The sequence below is a fragment of the Python bivittatus genome, unplaced genomic scaffold (assembly GCF_059951505.1).
Source record: "Python bivittatus isolate LINGU-HERP-01145 unplaced genomic scaffold, Pbiv_v1 ctg000610_np1212, whole genome shotgun sequence".
Lineage (NCBI taxonomy): Eukaryota > Metazoa > Chordata > Lepidosauria > Squamata > Pythonidae > Python > Python bivittatus.
Window position 1 is genome coordinate 60207122 of NW_028277088.1, and position 22606 is coordinate 60229727.

A 22606-nucleotide genomic window follows, 5' to 3' on the forward strand; every position below is an offset into this window, starting at 1 on the left:
GTTGTAATGCTGAACAATCTTTGTAAAACATGGAATTTATCATCTCATCAAGAGCATTGGCTCTATCAAACCTGGGGCACAACGAAGAGGATAATTCTATGTAATTAGGAAGAAATGTATACTCCTGATTTTAATGAATGGATCCTTAATGAGTTATCTATTTTTGAAAAGTCTCTGAGAAGATGATACAACATCTGATTTAGACTTAATTTTAAGATTAAGAATTGAAATTATATTGTTACTTACAGTTATATTGGATCATTTTTATATTAATCAGTTTTTTTTCTTTTTAAATATTTAGTTTGTTTTAATCACTATATCTAGAGTTTCTTTTTAGTACATAACTATACTAACAATCATATATTCACTATTTTTTCTCTATTGGCGATGTCATCATAATTTATTATAGCCAAGGGCCAGGAATTTTAAAGACTAGTAAAGTTAGTAAAATTAAAACACTGGATGATATCAAGATGGTCAACAAATAAACTGAGTTATAACTTTAGGAGACCTTGAATTAGTAGGTGCTTAATGTTCACTACTGCTTCACAGTATTTTGCTACAAGCTGGGTTAGAGAGAATTTGAAGTTTGATAAAGTAAATTCATATAAAAGTTCTCTCTTCTTTTGGAGTACTTGGGAACCCTAATGAAGTAAGGTTAGGATGTAATTGTGGTGGATGTGCTATAGATTCTACAGCAAAATAATATACATTTAATATCCTCTGCAGTACATAGGCAATATTGCCTGTTCTGCACTCCCGTTTCTCATAAGTGTTCTTAGAATATTTTCCCTGTAATAGTGCTGAAGGCAAGATATTAAGCCTAAAGAAAAAGATTTCCTTAGCTTGGGAAAGGTAAGGAGAGATAACTGCCATTTCCCACAACCACATTGCACTCAAGTCCTGCTTCCCTGTGTCAAGCTGTTTACTTCCACCTGAAACTCAATATAACTTTGTAAGAATGTATGTTTGGCATAGCCATGCCCCTGGCATTGTATAAACCCTTCTGATAATCCAGATAAGATCAATGTTAGTGCCATGACATTGTTCTAGTTTAATGGAAAATCACCAGCCAATATTAGCAGAAGTATATCTGAGGGGAAGAACTGGAAGTTTACCCAATAATTTAGTATCAGCCTCCATGCCCTGACCTCAGTTTTAGGCATTTTTAATTTAAGCAGGGAATTAGCAACCCCTCTGATCACAACAAGTACTATATAAACCTCATAAATTTGGCTTGAACTACCTCAGGAGCATTCTTCCTAACATAAACAACCACCTGGGCTTCACACAATACTAGGGCTAAACCTTTAGCCTGGAAAGAGTTTTAAGGCAGCAGGTTCTCCTTCTTTAGTTTAAAAAAAATAATTTGATCACTGTTGCACATCTTGACACCACTCCTAGATTCTTAAAGATGTGAACCTGTTTATCTGTGTTAGGGTTTTTCTTACTCTGTACGTATACAGACACAGAGACTGCATTTGTTCCCCCCCCCCACAAAAAATGTTTTATTACACGAAATTAAAGCATTGTTCCTTACCTCTAATCTTAATGCTAATTCTATGCTTGTTTCTGTTTTCCTACCTATATTCATCTATAGTCTTCCTATAAGTTTACAACTATTTCTGTCTTATTTATTTAATCTAAAATGTCTATCTCTATACCTCTTTGTTCCTATTTCTATGTTTGTAGAACTATGTTTTTCTACCTTAACTATTTCTTAACTGTTTAAGTCTTTCCTCTCCCCCTGCTTTAGGTCTTGCAGCCAGTCTCAGCCTATTTGCATGTGAAAACCCTTTTCACTTTTCTACAGACTTCCAAATGGGCTTTTCTCTCCCCACCCAGCACTCGCCTTTCTCTTTTTCTGAAGCTGGTTTGTGGAGCTCTGCACCTGGGATGCTGTACACAGTGGGCTTGCTTGAGTTTCCAGACTCTGGCTGGGCTCTTTCCCTCCCCGTCTTTCAGCTCTGCCTCTCACTCTGTCTTGCAGCTCCAAGGGTTGCAGTTTTCTTCTGTTGAGTTGCTTACCCTTTGGGTGGATATTTCTCTTTCCCACTTCTCTGCTTTCTTCCTAGCTTGAGTCCTTTCTCACCATACCTAGACACATGTTTGATTTCTGTTCTGTTTTATGGGACAAACTTTCCAATTAAGGAGAGGGTGGGGCTGTTTTAACCCTTCTTCCCAGGCAGCACCAAAACTCTGGATCCCAGGAGGGAAAAGAAATGCCTGCTCACTCTGCATGGTGAGTTCACTCTTCCATGCAACCTGGCTTCCCCTCTATGTTCCCTCTTTGGTCCTTTTAGCAAATACCAAGACTATTTTTTGGAAGCAAAATGTCAACTTTTTCCATTTGTAGTATTGGACTATGGAGCTGATTGCTTTTCTAAGCTCTGTAAGAGAGCAGTAGATAAGGGGTGTATCATCTTCACATAGCAGAATCGGGATCTTGAAACCTGCTTAATCTGAGGACATGGCAGTCTGAGTTGTTCTATGTTTCTGCTATAGAATTAATGAACAGATTAAAAAAAGTAGCAGCCAGAATTTATCCCTGCCGCAGCCTCTTTGTATGTGCATACAGGTAGTTCTCGCTTAACGACCATTTGTTCAGCAATCATTCAAAGTTATGAAGGCACTGAACAAATGGTAGTTATGACTGTCCTTGAAGTTACAGCTGTTGCAGTGCCCCTGTGGTCACATGATCAAAATTTGGGTGTTTGGCAACTGGCCCGCATTTACAACTGCAGTGTGTGCTTCAACATCCCCCACCCATTTATCTTCCCCCCATCTCTGCCCTTTTGGCCACCCTGTGCTCTGCCGCCAAGACCTACCCCTGTCACCCCCTGACGCCCCCACCTTCACTGTCTTCTTTCTCCCACTGCTGGCCCGGGATTCAGGCACTGGGTGAGGGAACAGCCTTGTGATACATGCAGTGAGCACAGCAGGGCAGCAGAGCCTCATCTGCTGAATGGAGCTCACCAGGCCTGGTTGGGGAGGAGGCAGCAGAACAGAGCCAGCAGAAGAGGCAGGGTGATGGTGCAGGCAGCAGCAACTTGGGTTAAGGTGGCAGCTGTTGGTGCTGTGCAAAAGGCCACACCCTTGCCCAGCACCTGGATCCCTGCCAGCAGTGGGAGAAAGAAGACAGTGAAGGTTAACTGGGGGCAGCAGGGGTAGGCAGTGGTGGAGTGCAGGGCAGCCAAAAGAGCAGAGATGGGGGGGAGTTGAAGTGGATGCGAGTGTAGCAGGGCAGCAGATCCTCATCTGCTGAAGGGCACGCGCTGGGGCTGGCTGGGGAGGAAGCAGCAGGACAGAGCCGGCAGTTCACATAGGGCAGGAGAAGTGTGAGGTTCTTGCCTAACAACAGTGCAGTCTTCGCCTAACAATGGCAACCAGGACTACTGGAACCGTCATTGCTAAGCAGCGCGGTCACGTGATGTTTCACCTAATGTCTGCTTCACTTAGCGATGGAAATTCCAGTCCCAGTTAGGGTCATTAAGCTAGGACTACCTGTACGTAGTCCTCAGTTAATAATGGTAATTGATAAGTGATGCAGTCATAAAGTGTGATGTCACTTAACCACATTACTTAGTGTCTGCAATCCCGGCAGACCCTGTTGCCACTGTTAAACAATGATCATGGGTCATTAAGCAAGAACCTTCTTGCAACTTCTTGCCGTCTTCCAACAAGCAAAATAAATGAGGAAGTTGCAAGTCCTGGGCAGCTCACAAGCAGGTTAAACACTGTGGAGTGCAGCTGGGTGGGTGGATGGCTGCTGCGATGCGGCACAAGGGTGGCCAGGTAGGGGGTGGGTTCTGTAGAGTGTGGGAGGGCATGCAGTGGCTGCCACAATGTGAGCACAACCAGGCAGGGGGTAGCTGCTGTGGAATGTGGGAGGGCATGCAGGTGGCTGCTGGGCATGGCACAAACACAGCCAGGCATGCGTTCATGTGCTACAGTATGTGGGTGAGGGGTGCTGCAGGTGGGTTCCTAGGGAGAGAAAGTGGCAGGAGCAACTTACAGAAGAGACTTGTGACCTTCCCTGGTGGCTTCCCCATTGACTTTGCTTTGGGAAGCCAGCAGGGAACATTGCAAATGGCGATCATGTGACTGCAGGATGCTGCAATCGCTATAAGTGTGAGTTGATTGCCAAGTGCCTGAATTGCATTCACGTGACCACGAGGGTGCTGGGACAATCGAACTTCAAGGACCAGTCATAAAGTACCACTTGTTCAGCACCATCATAACTTCAAATGGTCGCTGAATAAGTGGTTGTTAATCAAGGACTACCTGTATTACAACTGAGAGCAGCCCTTGATTATTACATCTAAGTGTTAGGGAGGAATTGGTGTTGGTGATGTAGTTGTTATTTTTTTAATCACTGTTTTAGTTAAAAAAATGAAATACATTAAAAACAACCCCACAAAATGGAACTTTTTTTGCCAGTTCTTTAGAACAGGAATATCATTTCAAAGTTGTCTTCCATGAACAATATCTTCTTCAATTTAATGCTGTTTGACAAAAAGCTAGCAGATTTTTCTGCATTTTTTTTTCTGTTTCTGGATACTCAGTGTTCTCCAGTCCTAACCATTTTAAAAGGTTTTTGAAAGTTTTTTGTACTCATGATTTTGCATTACTTTTCTGTTGATCCTTACTTACAGTAGTTATTACAGAAGGCTTTTAAATCTTTGCAGCTTGTAATTTTAGTTTTTTAAATACTTAAAATATTTGTGTTTTCAATTGCAGTAGAGCAGCCAGGAGAGCAAGTGAACCGGCAGCTTTCCAAATTAATTTTTATGTCTAATTATTTTAGAATTTCACACTATAAGATTTTGTCCTGTCTACCTTTTTTCCACTTCCGACCATGATGCTGGAATCTTCATCACATTATTTGAATGTTTGTAGAGCACTGTCCTTTTACTCAAGATTTTTCCCCCCAGAAATCACAACTGTTTTGCACAGCCAAGACATGGGCTGCCAGCATCATTGCAGTTGATATCCAAAATGCTCAGGTATTACATCAGCTTGTTAGGTAGCTACAAATTAACACAGTTCCTGAGAGCCCATTCAACAAAAACAGTAGCTTTGTGTATTACTTTCTTCACTGGTGTTCATTAGTAGACATTTGTAGATCTGTGACTGAACAACCTATCATGAGTCACCTGCCATGCACTTCTAATATAGTTTGTTACTGATCAGTGTGTGATTCAGAGACCATGGTAAAGAAGAATATGTTGTAGTTTTGATTCTTTGTGTAATAAATGATATTCACACTACCTACCTACCAATCCCTCATACATACAGAATTGGCTTTGGCCCAATGTATTGGTGCTAAGGTACTGAGGAAAATAGCAGCAACAGTTGCCTGAGCCAATCACAATAAGAGGATGAATCACAGACTCTAGAACTTTCCAGAGGTTTGCTTTGTACAGGTGCAGATTCTAGCATTTGAATGTACAAAACCATAGTTACAGGTAGGTGCATTGTCCTTATAGGGCTTACCATCAATAATGTATGCATGTTAACAAGGCACTATTTAATTCGTTTAATTTACCATAAATATGCAAGGCATGTTTATGTGGCCTCTACTATTATTTTAATTTTATTTAATTTTAATTTTTTTCCCTAGCGGACTGAAAACCAAACACTGCAGTACCTGCAATAAGTGTGTTGCAGACTTTGACCACCATTGCAATTGGCTTAATAACTGTGTTGGAAGCAGAAATTACTGGTAAGCTGTCTGGGGCTAACTTGGGAATATACCTACAAAGCAATAATATCATTCAGTGAAGCAGAACAATAGCATCCAACCCCGCATTTCCTATATCAGTTCTCAGGAGCATTTATATTTCTTCAATCTGCTAGTTTTGCATGCTGCTGCTATAACCAGTACAAAATGAGCAATCCTCAGCACCCATAATGCCCCCATAATGCTTTGCTGTAAGCAATTACATGGCAGAGAAATCTTTAATAATAAAACATTAAGCAAGTTAACTAAAGAAATAATTCTGGTTGTTTCTGTCCTAGTTCGTTTGTTTGATTTTTTTTTTTTTGTCTATTCATAACTTACAGAGCAATTTGTATGAAGCAATGTGGTTACCAGTGTATTGCCATCTATTTTTTCTTGTGGTGCTCCATTTTTTAATATTGGATTTTTTTTTTAATTTCATGCAACTGAAGTGTAGGCAATGTGCTCTTAACTTCTATGCTTTTATTAAAATATTTCCTGTTTACAATTTCAGTCCATTTTATTTATTTAATTTAATTTAATTTAATTTAATTTAATTTAATTTAATTTAATTTAATTTAATTTATATGCTGCCCATCTCCCCCATAGGGCAACTCTGGGTGGCTCACAATTAAAATCCAAAACAATAAAAAGAATAAAAAATATAAATATCCATATTAAAATTAGCTAAGACAATTCTATATAAAAGGACCATACAATTCAATATTGTATATTTATCAGTAATAAATAAACTATTTTTTTGCTTTGATTTAAACTTTTGGGGACTTTTTGCTGAGTAATACTGTGATACTTTATAGAAGTATCTTGCCCTTGCAGATATCATGGGAAATGTAGGGAAATTATAGTAAGATTTTGTACTGGAACTTTCATTTTAATTACGTTACCAGCAAATTGTGAGAAAGCAGCACCTCAGCAGCATTAAAGAGCACTTCCTATATGTTAAACTTATCATAACGCATATAAAAGTAGCAATAACAAATACTTTCAACATACATTACTTCATTCCAATCTAATTGTGGATATATCTAAGAGTTCTGCATCCTGTTTTGTTTTGCCTCCTTTATTAATTCTTTGCTCTATTCCCCAAATCTCAGATTGTGTCCCTCTAAAGAGGACTATTGAAAAGTTTAGATATCTTCATCTTCTGACTTCATGATTCTGAGTTATGTTTTAAGTTTATGATTACAGAACATTGTAAACTAATGCAAATTTGTAATCTCAATTAACAGATAAATTAATAGGAGGCAATTAATAGATAAATTAATTTTTATCATCTTCTGTGTTTATGATGGTGTTAGGTTTTACAGATTATTAATATGTTAACCAAATAAGTACTCACCCACTTTCATATCCATTCTCTAGAAATTCAGGCAGGCTATGTAATCACACATTTAATTGATAAATAATTTTTCTCCCTTAACTAGTTTTTCATTTTTTAAAAAAAGACAGAGACATACTTCTAATTCATTGATTTTGCTAATACATCATAGTAGTTCATGTTTTCTTAGAAAAGGTTTGTTTTTTTTTAAATTATTGGGCCTTGTATGGGCTACAGGAGTTCCACAGCCATCCAGTCTGCTTTTGGAGCACCAATTATTTATGACAATCTAAAATATACATCACACAAGGAAAAAGGGATGAAGAAAAAAACAAAATCAGGTAGCAGTCTTTTAAATTATCGTTTTTATCTCAACTAGATAGCTTGGTAAAGTAGCTTTTGACTAGATGCTAACTGAGAAGATGATTAGTCTTTCATCAGGAGCAATTTGCTTTGCTCTATTATAATCATCAAACTCTTCCACAACTCATTATTTTGTTAGCTTAATTTAATATTACACAACTGAACTACTGGTCTACTAAAGAAATACTGACAAGCTGGGAAATTGGCACAAATGCAAATTGCACGTATGGAAATTATATTAATTAAAGTTTTTTTTTGTTCAGGAAAAGCATTGATATCATTGTAGAATGTTTTGTTCTACATCTGAGCTTGCTGAATTTTACTATTCCTATTTCAGAATGTCATCATTTTCATAATCATCTAACTTTCTATTTAACATTTGGATATGCAGTTTTATTCTCATGACTTTTTTGTTTCAGATTTATTTTGACAAATCTTATGTTTTCTACCTTCCTTACCATGCACATTCTTTTTAGGGTATTTTTCCTTTCAAAGACCCAGTGGCAGCTGTTTTCCTACATATAAATCATCAAGAATACTAACTTCTCAATTACTTGGAGAAGAAAATGTATTCTCAACAATATCTCAGTGCTTTACAAATAGCATGCAGCATGTTTTAATGTCTTGATGAAACACATTAAATTATTAGCATTAAATATGACATTCTGGTTTACTCTGAGAGTAAGCTGAATGTAGAGAATATACAGCTGTCTAAAATAGATTTCCCACAGTGGCCACAGCATCTTCATTGACCTAATATAGCATAGTATCTTACAATGAACAGCAAAACCCCATGTTCTAGCTCCCTAGTTATCTTAATTTTCCCAGAATTACCTGGTTGGGTGTTGTTGTTTTTTTCATGAGGGCTGCAAAATTTAGGCCAGTGCTGTGCTTTTCTGCCACCTTTCCATTATATAGGACAAGCATCCTGAAGCAATACTTGTGTGCTACATGAACTTTTAGTGGGACAGTTGGGTAGAATTTTTACACCTGGTGGAATGTTCATGTATGTCAGAATCCACACGATTGCTCTTTTGCACAACTGCTTAAACCACTATGGTTCTGCCATTCCAGTGGGGGGAGGGGGGAAGATTAGAGCGAGGACTGCTTGATGCTGGCAAGCCATTTCCCAAACCATCAGGGACGATTAAGAACCTAGCAACGGAGAAAATTGGAGAGCCCCAACACACAGAGCAAGAAGGACTAATGATTGAGGGGGAGGGGAAAAGGAAAGGGCTTTAAATTTGGGGTTTGGCTGGAGGGGGATTTAGTTCCAATATTTCTTTTTGCCATATCATGGTGCGCTTCTGTTTTTTCAATAAAACTTCTTATCTCTGAACCTGTGTCGGTTTTGATGAGGATTGCTTTTATTGAGGACTAAGCGCAGCCCTGACAGCTGGAACTCAACCATTTCTGATTTTACCCGGAGCGGAGGCTCAACGAGGAAAATCACTCAGACCCATAGACAGCCGCCATGAACGAAATGGCCAATGAAATCACTGAAGTGGAGGCCGCTTTCACAAGGGACCTGGAGCATGAAGCGGAAGAGGAACTATCGGGGGGAGCGACCCGATTAGCAGCAAAAGCAAAGGACCGGCAAAGGGGCCAACATTGGACGGCTTTCCTGGAGATGCTGGAACGGGACATGGTCCCATCCACAAGGAGGAAATCAGCAATGGCGGCGTGGTTGATGGGAGTGGGGGTGCTGAGCCCTGCGGAAAAGGGGGAGCCGGAACCCTGGGTGGCCATGCTGGTAGACCAGGTAAACACAATGGAGACCCAAGTTAAGGCAGTGTAGGACAATGTAAAGTCATTAAAGAGCATCTTGGAAAGAGTACTGAGTCACCTGGACCATGGTTGTCCGACCGAAACCCTTCCAACACCAGGAGCCAGCGGGGAGACAAGCAAAGAGTCAGCGAGCAGTGAGGAGGACAGAGGGGAGTATCACAACGAGAGGAGGAGGATAGAAAGGAACCCGCTGCAGGAGAGAGGCTTCAATGGGGACCCAGAGCAGCTGGCATACTTCCTGACCCAAGTGCGCCTCTATATGGAACGATGTGGCCAGTTGTTCCATAACGATGCGGAGCGGGTGGTGTACGTGTCAGGTTTCCTGAAGGGGCAAGCAGAAGAATGGATTGTGGAAATGCATGAAGCTGACACGGGTGAGCTGAGAAATTTCATCAGTTTCATGAAGGCATTACGGGAACAATTCGAGGACCCCTTCGCTGTTATACAAGTGAAGAAAAGCCTCGAGCAGATAAGGCCAGTCGCTGAGTATGCATTGGAGTTTAAGAGACTGGCCAGAAAGGCACGAAACTGGCCAGAAGAGATTAAAATCAGATGTTTCCAACAAGGGCTGCAGCTGGAGATCCTGAAGCATGCGCTCGCCAGGGGATGCCCAGAGACCCTGAGGGAGTGGGTCACCCTTGGCAGGAAGGTTGAAACCAACTGGATGGTGGTCAAACGAAGAAGCGGGAGTGTTTGTACACCACCACCACCCTTGGTAGGCGTGGCAATTAACCGAGCACCCGGGAAGCTGAAGGATGATAGTCAGGAGCCACGACAAATGACGTGGGCTTAGTTTAGGTGTGGGGCTGAGGGACACTATGCTGCGAACTGCCCACAAAGACCCGATTGGCAACCAAACAGGGAGAACAAGCCGGGGGGAAAGCACCCAGGAGGATCAAGAGGAGAGAAGAAAGGGACGCCAGATGCAGGAAGGGAAGAGCCAATCCTACTCCCGGCGACGACAGAAAGTGACTCATCCGAGGAAGAGCTTGTGCAAGCGGGAAACTCCAGCCGCCTGGTTTAGAGGGCACCCCAGGGCAGGCGGAAAATCAGAGGCATGATGAAATGGTGAGGGGGGAATGTGATCCGATGACTGGCAGTGAGATCGAAGGTGCTAGGGACCAACCGCAAGGCGGACCTGTCTGCCCTAATAGACTCTGGGTGCACCCGATGCCTGATTAGCCCTGTGATTGTGGCTGGACTAGGGCTGAGGGTGCAGAAGTTAGAAACCCCTATCCTCTTCATGCAACTGGACAGGTCGACCACAGGAGGGGGTCCTGTGGAATTTTACACCAAACAGCTTGAGATGAAGATCGGGACCCACTGAGAGATGCTGAGCTTTCTTGTGACCCCAATCACCTGCCATGCTCTGATACTAGGGTTAGTGTGGTTGAGGCAGAGGAACCCGAAGTAAATTGGACAGAGGGGAGCTTGAGGTTCAACAATGGGGAATTTCGAGTGCAGAAAGAATCTGGGGACTCTCCTGGGGTGGCGCTGGCAGTGGCGAGTGTGGAGGTTCAGAAACCTAGTGACCCCGGAGCCAACCCCTTAATCCCGGAACAGTACAGAGACCTGAGCCACCTATTCAGCGAAGCGGAAGCGGATCAGCTTCCCCCTCATCGAGCCACAGACTGCACGATCGAACTCGAACCCAGGGCAAAGTTTCCCAAGCCTAAGATGTACTCGATGACCCCCAAGGAGCTAGGGGCACTGAGAGACTGCGATACTAATTTAAAAAGGGGCCTGATAAATTGCCTTTGGCCGCGCCCATCCTGTTCCGAGAAAAGAAGGATGGCTCGCTGAGGCTGTGCACAGACTACAGAGGGTTGAATGGGATTTGCCAGGAGAATAAATACCCCCTACCACTGATGAAGGACTTGTTAGCCCAGTTGTCAAAGGGAAAGATTTTCACGAAATTGGACTTAAAAGAAGCATACTTTCGGGTGCAAATCAGGGAGGGGGATGAGTGGAAAACCAGCTTCAGCTGTCCCCTTGGCTGCTATCAATATTTGGTAATGCCCTTCCAGTTGGCAGGGGCCCCTGGGGTGTTTATGCAGCTGATAAACGAGTTGCTACACAAGTTGCTCTACCAGGGGCGTTGGTATATTTAGATGATATCCTGATTTACTTGGAAACAATGGAAGAACATGTGAAACTAGTCAGAGCAGTAATGAAAAAACTGTTGAAGGCACACCTATATACTAAACTCTCCAAATGTGAGTAGGAAGGAACAAATAAGGACAAATTGACTACTTAGGGTACAGAATATCCAGTAGAGGGGTGGAGATGGATCCCGCGAAACTGCAAGACCTGGTGGGATGGGAGGTGCCCAAAGCAGACACCCTATCTAGATTACTGCACCACGACAGCCAGAGGGAAACAGTGATTGCAGCCATTATACCTGAACCCCAAACTGGGCTGAGGGCGGCAACCTGGGCAGAAGGGGGGGCTTCAGGGGTTGACCCGACAAGGGACCTTTTAAGTGATCTTTGCAACAAGTTGCAAATCAACAAATGGTTCCAACAGAATAAGGACACCTTGGAGAACTGCAACGGGGCATGGTGGAGGGGCGGCAAATTATATGTCCTGGAGGAAGCCAGGAAATTGGTACTGCAGAAGGGCCATGATAGCAAGACAGTGGGCCACTTGGGCTTCATTAAAACTCTACACCTTTTACACCAGCAATTCTGGTGGCTCTCTATCTGCTAGGACATAGCCGAGTATGTAGCTGGGTGCCCTACCTGCGCTATGGTGAAGAGATTAGGGGGAAAGTCAGCGGGGCTCTTACAGTAGCAAACCCAGAAAAGCCCTGGAGAGAGATTGCTATGGACTTCATTGTAGATCTGCCCGAGAGCAAATGAAACACAGTGATTTGGGTGGTGATCAACTTATTTTCAAAACAAGCCCATTTCGTGGCATGCGTGTCCCTACCCACAGCGAACAAACTAGCCAAATCATTCATACAACACATCTACTGGTTGCACAGAGTCCCAACCTGAATAATTACTGATCGCGACACACAGTTCACATCAAGGTTCTGGAGGGTGTTTATAAAGCTAATTAGGCTGAGCCAAGCCCTACATTCCACCAGCCACCCCCAGACGGATGGGGCTACTGAACAACTGAACACCACCATATTGGAACAGTATTTAAGGTGTTTCTTTAACTATCAGCAGGACAATTGGGCACAGCTGCTCCCCTTTACTGAGGTTGCCTACAATAATGCGGTGCATCAGAGCACCGGACACCCCCCCTTCAAAGTAGCCACAGACAGGATTTTGTCACTGTCCCCAAACTTCCCCAAGAAGTCACTCACATACTGTCACTAGATGAGTGGATCAAGCAATTAACAGATCTATGGCCAATCATTAAAATGGCACTCCAAGATGCCCGGGACGACTACAAGAAATATGCTGATCGCAAGCATGTTCCAGGAAAACTGTGGAAAGTGGGGGACCTAGTGTACCTGTCAACTAAATATCTCAAAACGTCACAGCCCTCAAAAAAGCTTGGACCCAAGTTTACAGACCCCTTTCCGATAGAGAAAATCATTAACCCTGTGGTGTTCCAACTAAAACTACCAAAGTTCCTCAGGAGAATTCATCCAGTTTTTCATTTCAGCCTCCTAAAACCACTCAAGGGATCGCACAAATGGCACCCCATGCAAAACCAACCTGAACCCATAATAATTAATGGCCAGCAGCATTTCGAGATGCAAGAAATTCTGGATGCCAGGAAACAGAGGTGGAAGCTGCAATTCCTCGTGCGGTGGAAGCACTTCCCAGTGGCACAGAGTGAGTGGGTGGCTGAAACTGATGTTAGGGCGCCCTGCTTAGTCAGAGACGTTTGTAAAAAATACCCTGACAAACCTAGATAGCAAACGGGGTGGGATGGTGTATATGTTTTATCTCTTTTCTCTAGTCTCTCCCCAGGTTCATGACATGAAGACCAAAGCTGCTCTTCTTTTGGGGGGGGCTGGATTTCAGAATCCGTGTGATCGCTCTTTCTCACGACTGCTTAAACCACTGCAGTTCTGCCATTCCAGCAGGGGGAGGGGGGAAGATTAAAGCAAGGACTGCTTGATGCTGGCAAGCCATTTCCCAAACCATCAGGGATGATTAAGAACCTAGCAATGGAGGAAATTGGAGAGCCCCAACACCCAGAGCAAGAAGGACTAATGATCAAGGGGGAGGGGGAAAGGAAAGGGCTTACATTTGGGGTTTGGCTAGGGCAAGGGTCAGTTCCAGCTATTCCTTTTTGCCATATCACGGTGTGCTTCTGTTTTTTTAATAAAACTTCTTATCTCTGGACCTGTGTTGGTTTCGATGAGGTTTGCTTTTATTGAGGACTGAGCGCAGCTCTGACAATGTAATAACCTGCAATATACATCTTCCCAGTTGACACTGTTCTTTGTGAATTCTGAATGCTATTCCTGGTACTTTCCTTCCACACACCCAGAAACCTCAGTCCCAGCAAGAGTCCAGGTTCTGCAAGAATAGTTCCAGCAAGTCATGGAGATCTATAAGCAATTTGCAGTTGGACTCCTGAAGGTTCTAGAGAAGACTCCAATACCTGATTAATTGGAAGGGACATGGCATAGAGCAATTATGGGAGGATGTGGACCAAGTGCATACTCCATTGTTGCTATCTTCAGAAGCTCAACCCACCAGCTCCCTGATGGATCTGAATCCTATGTTAGAGGCTGAGAAGGCAGACCAGATAGACCAACACCCGAAAAACCACCAGGCAATCAGGCACCTATGGCACCTTCAAGAAACAATGAGTCTGTGCAGGTGAGACTTGATTCTGATAATAGAGGCCAGATTCTGGCAGGATGCCTAACCCAAGAATGTGCTGGCAGTTACAAAGGGCTAAGCAAAGAACATCAGCATATTTCCTTGAAAAGAGAGTAGCAATGCCTCTAGTCAAGCCATGCCAGCGCCTGAATACAAGCAACCTCCAGAACCTTGCTCTGTTGGAAACAGCTCTTCAGACTTGTGTTCCTGTTGTTCTAGCTCCTTGTTTTGCATTGAGACCTAGGCTTGACATTTGGACTGGCTCATGGAATTCTCTGGCACTCAAATTCTGGACTGTTACCAATAACTCTTATGGCTCTGCCTCATTCTCCTGCTAGCAGATCACTATGGCTCATGTTACAAAGCAAGTTATGTACCCTGATTTTAAGCCTTAAATGCTCTCTGGCCAATTACTAACCCAATTCCTGACTATTATCAGAAAGCTTATGACACAGCAATAAAGCATTTCAAGCCTGTATTTGCCTTTAGTATCAGTTGGCACAGAACATTTTCCCTGTCCACCTAAGAAAATAAAGTGATATTGTCCATAGCTGCTTGAACAACACTTTTGGAAACTCCTGTCACTGTTGTATCCTTCCCTAATTCTCTCAAACTTTTATTATAAACAATCACATGAATCATGCTTTTAGATTATTTCCTTTGCTGTTTGTTTGCATAAGCAGGCTAATTTAAACAACATATTGGAAGCAAACAAGTTTTTCAAGTAGATACTCAATGAACAATCACCATTCTCATCCATTCTTGAATCTCCAAATGGCCCCATAATCCAATATGGCATCCCAAAAGTGGTTACATTTATGCTTGCCAAAGAAAATCCCTGCTAGAACCAAGTCCAAGGGTACTGATGCAATTGAAGATGGAACATCTTCTAGATGGCACAGTCTCCTCCTCCTCTAGCTTGTGACCTAGTTTCTTCTCCTTCACCCTTGCCATATCTGCAACCAGAATGGCTGTCCATTAAAGAGATATTATCATTATTGCTAATAATTCTCTTCAACATTGGGTCTGCACTCAAGAGAATTGTTTCAAAGAAGAATGACTGAAGTACAGGGTTGGCTCTCCCATTGGTTGAAGAAAACAACCTCTCCCATCGGTTGAAGAAAATAAGTACACTTGCTTTGCCATGTTATGCACAGCCACCTAAAGTTATTTTTAATTATTGATTTGAGACAGTAAATATCAGGAAGAGTATCACTGTAACCAGTGCAGAGACCATTGATGCTTGTTTTGTACCCAATGATATGTATTTTAATTCCTAATTATATGAATTACAGTCATCTCATTTCAAAGAAATCAAAATAGTATTTTAAATTTGGTATGCCTAACCTTCACAGTGGTTTTGCTTATATTGGTTTGCCTTACCTTAGTTTTTCTAAATAGTGGTGTATAAATGGAGAAAATTATTTTCCTAATATTAAACTAAATCAAGGGAGCCTGTTTGGTGTAGTGCTTAAGGCACCAGGCTGGAAACTAGAAGACTGTGAGTTCTAATCCTGCCTTAGACACGAAGCCAGCTGGGGGACCTTGGACCAGTCCCTCTCTCTCAGCCTTAGGAAGCAGGCAAGGGCAAACTGCTTCTAGAAAACCTTGCCAAGAAAACTGCAAGGACTAGTCCAGGTAGTTGCCAGGAGTCAAAAACTGACTTGAAAGCACAAAAAAACCCCAACAACTAAGTAATATGCAATGGAAATTGGAGTATTTGATACATAAATAGTATGCTAAGAAGAATAACTATTTGTATTAGAAAATAATTCAGTGAATATAAAAATTAAGTAAAGTAACTGCGTATTCCAGAAAATCCACCAGCCAAATGGAATAATATCGAACAGTTATTGGTAACATTATGCTAAAAATGTGTAATCATGAAGTAAAGGGAACTTCAATTAGAAACTATTAAGCTTAAATAACTTTTAAGGAAATATTTTAATCCTCTGTGGTTCATGTATTTTAAATTGTGCTTTTACCAAAGTACCCTGATTAAGTATTGAATACCAGATTGTTACCTTAAATCAGCGATGGTGAACTTTTGGGCTTGGCATGTCAAAAATTCAGAAAATGTCTAACTTGACTCTTCTGGTGTGTCCCCCCCCCCCCCCGAACAAAAGAGAAACAATTCTTTACATATTCATTTACTTAAAAAAAAATACAGTCCAATCATGTGTGGTGCTATGTATTATATTAAAAAAGTCAAATAATTACAAAAATGAAATACGAGTAAAACAAACTCAGTTTCTTTGGTAACTCAAACAGGGAGAATAGTTGCTGTTGGGTGTTGGTGAATGCTGGCGTGTCACCCAAAACGTCATGGTGTGTCACCTGTGACACATGTGTCATAGGTTCACCATCACTGCCTTAAATGGTGCCAGTGTCTCAGACTGGGTAAGGTTCTGAATAGGAATAGTAGTAATAAAGAAATTTAGCGTAGCTACTAGGATAAGGAAGGACTGGTATTATAATGTCTTAAATCCTGCACTTCCTTAAGCATAAGGGCAGGATTGTGGGTGAATGTTATATCTGCTAGGCAATACCTCTACAGGCAATGGACTCTATGTGACTCCCCCGGTATATACATCCAAATAATCAGAATTAATGGGAATTGGGAGAAAAAACTGAAAAATTATTGGGTCAACAGATGAAATGACAAAAACAGTGAAATTTTATTCATGGAATTCAGGCCAACAACCATCAGTTCTGTACCGAGACAGAATCTATTATCAGTGGTTTTTAAAATTTTTATACTCAGATAAGCTAGAGACAATCTCAACTGTACAGCAAACTATAAATTTCTTGGAAATATTGAAATAGAAGAGATCTTATTATATTTCCTTTGTTTGAGGTGGCCCATATTAATATTAATGCCAGAGCAAAGCTCTACCAGATGTGCCAATTATAGACTGTTATGAATGCCAATGTAAGGATTGCTGCATTCGGCGCTGAACAAAAACCCTTGCAAGACACAGGCTTGGCCGAAAGTTAGTTACTCAGGTGTAATGTGTAGTGGTTACAGACAAAGCCAGGATTGGCTTGGCGTGGTTTCTTACAGTGTTACAAGGTTCCCCCCTTGACCTGTAGTACCCCTGGGTTCCGCCCCTGCCCTTGTCCCGGGTCAAGGATCTCCCTCCCCTCTCCTTAATGGCAGATTCAGTCAGGTTTCATTGTCCTCATGATCGTAGTCTTTTGTCCGTGTTCTCAGTGTACTCATGGGGCTTTTCTCATGCGGATGAAATTGGGGTTTTCCTAAGTCGGTTTTCAACCGGTTGCTGATTGCCTCTGGATTGCTGTGTTCCTGAAGTATTGTAATCGGCATTGCCCGGGGCATCTGGGGAGCCACCTGCACTACAATGTTGCTGGTTCCAATTTACTTTTGGCCATGAGTTAATTGCTGCCATCTGCTGGCAATTAGCTTGCAGTTTGCCTTGTTTCCCTTCTCTGACCGCCTATGCCTGAGGCAGTGAAACTGACTAGCGGTGGCGAAACTGAACAGTGGTGCTGGCTGTACTAGGCTGAATCTGACAGCCAAAACATGAATGTCAAAATATTAATTGCAAGATTAGCTAGAAGATTACAATCTAATACCACCTATAATTCATCCATCTCAATCTGAATTTATAAAAAAAAATAGACAGGCATCTGACAATATTAGTTTAGTGATTGATACCTTGGATGTTGTGGCAGATAAGTTAGAATCCACTGTTTTCATTTTATTAAATGCTGAAAAGGCATTTGATATAGTTCATACTGAATTTCTGAAAGGTGTCCTAAGAAGATAGAGGTTTGTACAATCTTTCTTCCATTGGATTACAATTTGATATATTTACCCCATGGCTAGAATGATTACAAATGGGTTTGTTTTGTGACCTCTTAAGTTATAGGATAACACCCACCAGGAATGCCCACAGTTTCCTCTAATTTTTAACTTGGTTCTTGAACCTTTAGCATTTTTATTATATACTATTAATTAATTCCCCTTCATGGATCACTGCCTTGTCATGGCAAAGGGGCTTGTGTAACTCAGTGAAGCCATGAGCTATACTGTGCAGGGCCACCCAAGATGGACAGGTCATGACAGAAAGTTCTGAAAAATGTGGTCCACTGGAGAAGGAAATGGCAACCCACTCCAGTATCCTTGCCAAGAAAACCCCATGGACAATGTCAAAAGGCTAAAAGATATGATGCTGGAAGATGAGCCTCTCAGGTCAGAAGGTGTCCAATATGCTACTGGGGAAGAGCGGAGGGCAATTCCAAGTAGATCCAGAAAGAGTGAAGCGGCTGGGCCAAAGCCAAAAGGATGTTCAGCTGTGGATGTATCTGGAAGCAAAAACAAGGTCCGATGCTGTAAAGAACAATATTGTATAGGTACCTGGAATGTAAGATCTATGAACCAAGGCAAGCTGGATGTGGTCAAACATGAGATGACAAGATTGAACATCGACATCTTGGGAATCAGAGAATTGAAATGGACAGGAATGGGTGAATTTAATTCAGGTGACCATTTTATCTACTACTGTGGGCAAGAAACCCTTAGAAGAAATGGAGTTGCACTCATAGTCAATAAGAGAGTGGGAAAGGCAGTAATCGGGTACAACCTCAAAAACGACAGAATGATCTCAGTGCGAATCCAAGGCAAATCATTCAACATCACAGTAATCCAAGTCTATGCTCCAACCACTGATGCCGAAGAAGCTGAAGTTGACCGGTTCTATGAAGACCTACAACACCTTCTAGAACTAGCACCAAAAAAAGATGTCCTTTTCATCATAGGGGATTGGAATGCTAAAGTAGGAAGTCAAGGAGTAATCAGAATAACAGGCAGGTTTGGCCTTGGAGTACAAAATGAAGCAGGGCAAAGGCTAATAGAGTTCTGTCAAGAGAGCAAGCTGGTCATAGCAAACACTCTTTTCCAACAACACAAGAGACAACTCTACACATGGACATCACCAGATGGTCAATACCGAAACCAGATTATTACATACTTTGCAGCCAAAGATGGAGAAACTCTATACAGACAGCAAAAACAAGACCAGGAGCCGACTGTGGCTCAGATCATGAGCTTCTTACTGCAAAATTTAGGCTTAAATTGAAAAACGTAGGGAAAACCACTAGACCACTCAGGTATAACTTAGATCATATTCCTTGTGAGTACACAGTGAAGGTGATGAATAGATTTAGAGGATTAGATTTGGTAGACAGAGTGCCTGAAGAACTATGGATGGAGGTTTGTAACATTGTACAGGAGGCAGCAACTAAAACCATCCCAAAGAAAGAGAAATGCAAGCAAGTAAAATGGCTGTCTGATGAGGCTTTACAAATAGCTGTGGAAAGAAGGAATGCAAAAAGCAAGGGTGAAAGGGAAAGATATAAGCAACTGAATGCAGATTTCCAGAGAATAGCAAGGAGAGATAAGCAGGCCTTCTTAAATGAACAATGCAAAGAAATTGAGGAAAACAATAGAATGGGGAAGACTAGAGATCTCTTCAAGAAAATTGGAGATATCAAAGGAACGTTTAGTGCAAAGATGGGCATGATAAAGGACAAAAAAGGCAGGGACCCAGCAGAAGCAGAAGAGATTAAGAAGAGGTGGCAAGAATACACAGAAGAACTATACAAGAAAGATCTTAATGTCCCTAATGTCCATGCTGGTGTGGTCACTGACCTTGAGCCAGACATCCTAGAGAATGAAGACAAGTGGGCCTTAGGAAGCATTACTAACAACAAAGCTAGTGGAGATGACAGTATTCCAGCTGAATTATTTAAAATACTAAAAGATGATGCTGTTAAAGTGCTGCACTCAATATGCCAGCAAGTTGGAAAACACAACAGTGGCCACGGGATTGGAAAAGGTCAGTTTACGTTCCAATTCCAAAGAAGGGCAATGCCAAAGAGTGCTCAAACTATCGCACAATTGCACTCATTTCACATGCTAGCAAGGTTATGCTCAAAATCCTACAAGCTAGGCTTCAGCAGTATGTGAACCGAGAACTACCGGACGTACAAGCTGGGTTTCGAAGAGGCAGAGGAACTAGAGATCAAATTGCCAACATTCGCTGGATCATGGAGAAAGCACAAGAGTTCCAGAAAAACATCTACTTCTGCTTCACTAACTATGCAAAAGCCTTCGATTGTGTGGATCACAACAAACTGTGGCAAATTCTTAAAGAGACGGGGGTACCAGACCACCTTACCTGTCTCCTGAGAAATCTGTATGCGGGCCAAGAAGCAACAGTTAGAACCGGTCATGGAACAACCGATTGGTTCAAAATAGGGAAAAGAGTACGACAAGGCTGTATACTGTCACCCTGCTTATTTAACCTATATGCAGAGTACATCATGAGAAATGCCAGGCTGGAAGAATCACAAGCCGGAATTAAGATTGCAGGGAGAATCATCAATAACCTCAGATATGCAGATGATACCACCCTAATGGCAGAAAGTAAAGAAGAACTAAACAGCCTCTTGATGAGGGTGAAAGAGGAGAGTGCAAAAGCTGGCTTGAAACTCAACATTAAAAAAACTAAGATCATGGCATCTGGACCCATCAATTCCTGGCAAATAGAAGGAGTAGAAATGGAAGCAGTAACAGACTTCATTTATTTGGGCTCCAAGATCACCACAGATGGAGACTGCAGCCATGAAATTAAAAGACGCTTGCTCCTTGGGAGGAAAGCTATGGCAAACCTAGATAGCATATTAAAAAGCAGAGACATCACCTTGCCAAGAAAGATCCGCATAGTCAAAGCTATGGTTTTTCCAGTAGTAATGTGTGGCTGTGAGAGCTGGACCATAAAGAAGGCTGAGCGCCGAAGAATTGATGCCTTTGAACTGTGGTGCTGGAGAAGACTCTTAAGAGTCCCCTGGACTGCTAGGAGGTCAAACCAGTCAGTCTTAAAGGAAATCAATCCTGATTGCTCATTGGAAGGATCGATAATGAAGCTCAAGCTCAGATACTTTGGTCACCTAATGCGGAGAGAGGACTCTTTGGAAAAGACCGTGATGCTGGGAAAGATTGAAGGCAAAAGGAGAAGGGGAAGGCAGAGGATGAGATGGTTAGATAGTATCACTGAAGCAATGAGCATGAAACTGAGCAAACTCAGGGAGGCAGTGAAGGACAGGAAGGCCTGGCACAATATGGTTCATGGGATCACGAAGAGTCGGACATGACTTAACAACAAATTAATTAATTAATTAATTAAAGGCATTTTAGTATTAGATATTGAATACACTTTCTTACTACATGCTGATGATATTGCTACTGTATTTTTGATAAATATTTAGTGTTGTTATCAAAGCTTATGCAGCAATATGGTTTATATTCTGGTGATAGGTGTAATTGGAAAAAGTCTAATTTGCTCCCTTTGGGATCCCTCACACCAGGTCCATATATAATGTTAAAGGTGGCCTATATCTTGTTGGGGAAGGATGGTTGGGAAGACATTTCTGCAGGCTGCTATATCATGTTTGCTACCCATTATTTGGTGGGGGGTAGTTTAGATTCAAGCTAGGCAGACTCTAATGAGGCAATTAGGGTAAAGTTTGAGCTTTTGGGCTCTGAAGAAGCAGATAGGGTCCTTGGCAACCTGAGTTTTGCCACCTGCAGACTGGATCCTGCTCATCTGGTTCCTTTGGGTAGTCAAGGTGTGCATGTCCTTGGAAGAAGAAGTGGTGGGAGAAGGAGAAGTGTCATGGGGTTTAGGATGGTGTTTGGCTTGAAGGACCAACAGAAGTATTTTCTGGTAAATGTTCTTTTTGCTTATAGCAAATGTGATAAACACCTTTGTTTCTCTCACCTCTTCTTTCTCTGCTAGCTAGATCTCTAGTTTTCACTTTCAGGTTCCATTTGCAATCTCTCTAGACAAAAAAATGAACCTTGGCTGTCTTCCCAGATCTTTTCTTTGAGAAGTTACATTTTTCTACCTCATTCCCTTGTTAGATATCATTATTTTTCTACATGAGGCTAACAATTATTTTATTTTCCCTATCTTTTCCTTGATGTCAAGAATGTTGAGATTGCTGATTGCTGGGACTCCTTCCTACTGAATCTCTTTTTGCCACTTTACCTCCTTTTCCTTGCATCACCCCCTCTCCCCGCCACACCTCTTGCAGCTGCACGTCAAGACTGGAATGCTGGTGTCTGGGAATAAGCTTAGAGGAAGGGCTCTTTTTCTTCCACTTACTATCACCCTCCTTTATTGCTAGTTATTAATGGCTTGGATTGATTGGAATGGCTGGGCTGGTTCAGTGGCTGCTGCAGTTTCTCCACAGCTCTGTTTTTTTACCTGCTTCCCTTGTTGGTGTAAGGTTCGCTGCATTTGGCGCTGAACAGAAACTTCATGAGGCACAGGCTCAGACGAAAGCTAGTTTATTCGGGTGTAATGCGTAACGGTTACAGACAAAGCCAGGATTGGCTTGGTGCAGTTTCTTACAGCAGTTTTATAGGGTTCCCTCCTTGACCTGTAGTTACCCCTCGGTTCCGCCCCTTGCCCTTGTCCTGGGCTACCCATCTGTCTGTGTTGCAATCTTCCTTCCTCTCACCCTAATGGTAGATTCAGCCAGTTTCGATTGTGCATGATCTTCTTCCTT

At 42.1% G+C, this 22606-nt stretch overlaps 1 protein-coding gene across 1 annotated transcript in view; it reads left to right on the top strand.

Annotated features, from left to right (window-relative positions):
* Positions 1-22606, top strand: part of ZDHHC11 (zDHHC palmitoyltransferase 11) — a 77979-nt gene that overhangs the window by 49924 nt on the left and 5449 nt on the right. Inside the window, exon 3 of the mRNA XM_088150210.1 lies at positions 5624-5725. Within this exon, the coding sequence (XP_088006336.1) occupies positions 5624-5725 (102 nt within the window). The remainder of the gene's footprint in view (positions 1-5623; positions 5726-22606) is intronic.